This window comes from Buceros rhinoceros, unplaced genomic scaffold (genome assembly GCF_000710305.1).
Source record: "Buceros rhinoceros silvestris isolate BGI_N320 unplaced genomic scaffold, ASM71030v1 scaffold14216, whole genome shotgun sequence".
NCBI lineage: Eukaryota > Metazoa > Chordata > Aves > Bucerotiformes > Bucerotidae > Buceros > Buceros rhinoceros.
This window is the reverse complement of record NW_010419424.1, coordinates 11,376-13,830: the sequence shown is the minus strand read 5'-3', so window position 1 is coordinate 13,830 and position 2,455 is coordinate 11,376. Positions and strand designations below refer to the sequence as shown.

Sequence of the window (2,455 nt, the reverse complement as noted above, 5' to 3'; positions counted from 1 at the left end):
ATTGACACCGACTGGGCTGGCTGTGGGGTCAGAGACGGCGTCGGAGAGTGGGCGCAAAGGGCCGGCAGGATGGGAGCCAGGGTTAGAGGGTGTCGGCGGTACAGCTTGGAATTTATATATCTTTGTTATATACGACAAACGTTGTTACGATCGTTTGTTGTTATATATATGACAACACACATACGTAAAAGATCCTCTGCAGTTTGTTGAGATACATCTAACAAATACCTGCTGTTTATATACACACGTGCACAGGTGTACACACACACGTGCATACAATAATATTATGATGTAGTATATATACTTTTGTGTGTGTATATGCATGTACATGTACGTATTCACATGCATATATGCAGTTAAAATATAAGAGATAATTTTATACATCTGTACATGTGTGTATATATATAATAATAATAATAGCTATTTTTTATACATGTATATCTCAAAAAGCTGTGGAGAGTTTTACTGCCAGGGCGGTGTTCCAAGGAGCACTCGGCAAAGCTCTTCCCTGGGTTTTGCAGAACGACGATGCAAAAGCCGTGCCAAAAGGCAGAAATCCCCTTTAGGTGACTCGTATTAGGTATTTGTGCCTCCTCTCACCAAGATGCCAGTGAGAAACGACATGCTGGAGCTCAGGGATGGGAAAGCAAAGCACAGAATAAACCCACGTATCGTGGGCAGCGCTTGGCAAGGCTGGTCCTGGGAAGAGCACTGATGGGTTTTCCTGGCTGCTCCCCACCCCGAGATGCTGCAGCTGGAAATCAGCTTGGGCTAGAGACTAGGTGGCTGCTCTCAGAGAGGGCTGAGGTTGGTGGAGCCAGTGGTGGGACAGTGGCTGCGAGCGCCGGGCACCTCTTGCGCAGAGGTGCTGCTCTCCGGTGCCGCCGTGCTCCTCTCTGACGACGCCTGCCGCCTCCCTCCTCACGCAGGTCCGGCTGAAGATGCTGTATGCTGCAACCAGAGCGACGGTGAAGAAGGAGTTTGGCGGGGGACACATAAAGGATGAGATGTTTGGAACGGTGAAGGTATGGTGGTGGTTCCTGGGCAGCCTTTTGGGCTCAACCCTGGGCTCGATGCTGAAGCCAAGTGGAACGTGGGGCACTGGCATTTTTGGGGAGCAACACGGAGGTTTGTCCTCCGCACTGCTCTAAGTAGCTGCTGCTGCTTGCTTCTGCCCACACGAGTGCTGGTTAGTCACAGTTCGTCTGCGATGAGGACCGTGGAAGAAAGAGGTGGGAAGAAGGCTCAGAAGCCGTTCAGAGGTTTCCTACTCTGAGCGGGAAAAGAAGCGCGTGGCCGCGGTGGCCGTGTCACTCCAGCAGCCAGAGCCACTTTCATGCTGGGGTCATCTGGCTGCACTTCCCCGCAGTCCTCAGTGGAGGTTTCTCCTTCTCTTCCATGGGAAGTTGCGCAGACAGGGCCTCCTGCCTGCACAGACAAGCCCCGCTCCAGGGCTTCTGGTGCTGATGAAAGCCAAGGAGGATCCCTGCTGCTGCCCTCCACCTCCGTGGTCCTTAAGTGGGGGGTTCTCCTTCTCTTCCATGGGAAGTGGCGCAGACAGGCCCTCCTGCCTGCACAGACAAGCCCCGCTCCAGGGCTTCTGGTGCTGATGAAAGCCAAGGAGGATCCCTGCTGCTGCCCTCCACCTCCGTGGTCCCTCTCTGCTGCTCCTGGGCTCTGGTCTTTGCCTTTCCCTCTCGTGTTTGTGCTCATAGCTCTGTTAATCAGCCAGAGGAGCTGCACTGCTGCAGCCATGGGCATCCAGAGAGCAGCAGGGTGGTCACAACAGACATGGGGGTTTGCACAGGGGCATCCAAGAGCGCTGCTCAGTTTGAAGCTCCTGGTAAGGAGAGAGCCTGAGACCTGCTGAGTTGCTCAGACACAGCCCCAAGGCAGGGGGTGCATCCAGCCCTGCAGCAATAACCACCCCTGACGCTTCTCCTGTCCCTCTGTAGGAGGACGTGTCCCTGAGTGGTTACCAAAAGCACGTGTCCTCCTGTTCTGCCCCAGCCCCGCTGACCACAGCCGAGCAGGAGCTCCAGCAGATCCGCATCAACGAGGTGAGTGTCCACCGGTTGAGCGACAAGGAGCCCGAGGCCCTCGCAGCAGGCAGGGATGCGAGATGCAGGGAGGTGTGAGAGCAAACATCCGGCTGCAAGGGATGGCTCTCGTTTACTGCACTCTCTGGTACCTCTGCAGTTTAACCCGTCCCTGCCCTTGCTGAGGTGGCCTGAGCATCCTCACAGTCAAATTGGTGGCAGAAAGAGGATTTTATGGACCTCTTTTCCTTCCCCTTTGCTAGGACCGGAGCTCAGAGCTCCATGTAATCAGCAGTCAGGAGGTGGTTTGAGGCTGCAAGCAGGCAGCAGTCTCTAACCTCTAGGTCTCGGGGCAAAAGCCAGAGCTGAGTCTGAATTCATGGGGGAGGCAGGAAGAATTCCGGCTGCTCTTTGGG

General features: G+C 54.7%; 1 protein-coding gene across 1 annotated transcript in view; it reads left to right on the top strand.

The window, feature by feature from the left end:
• The window catches only part of TWF2 (twinfilin actin-binding protein 2), a 12,526-nt gene that overhangs the window by 3,922 nt on the left and 6,149 nt on the right, over positions 1-2,455 (top strand). Inside the window, exons 3-4 of the mRNA XM_010138918.1 lie at positions 930-1,025; positions 1,956-2,060. Of these exons, the coding sequence (XP_010137220.1) occupies positions 930-1,025; positions 1,956-2,060 (201 nt within the window). The remainder of the gene's footprint in view (positions 1-929; positions 1,026-1,955; positions 2,061-2,455) is intronic.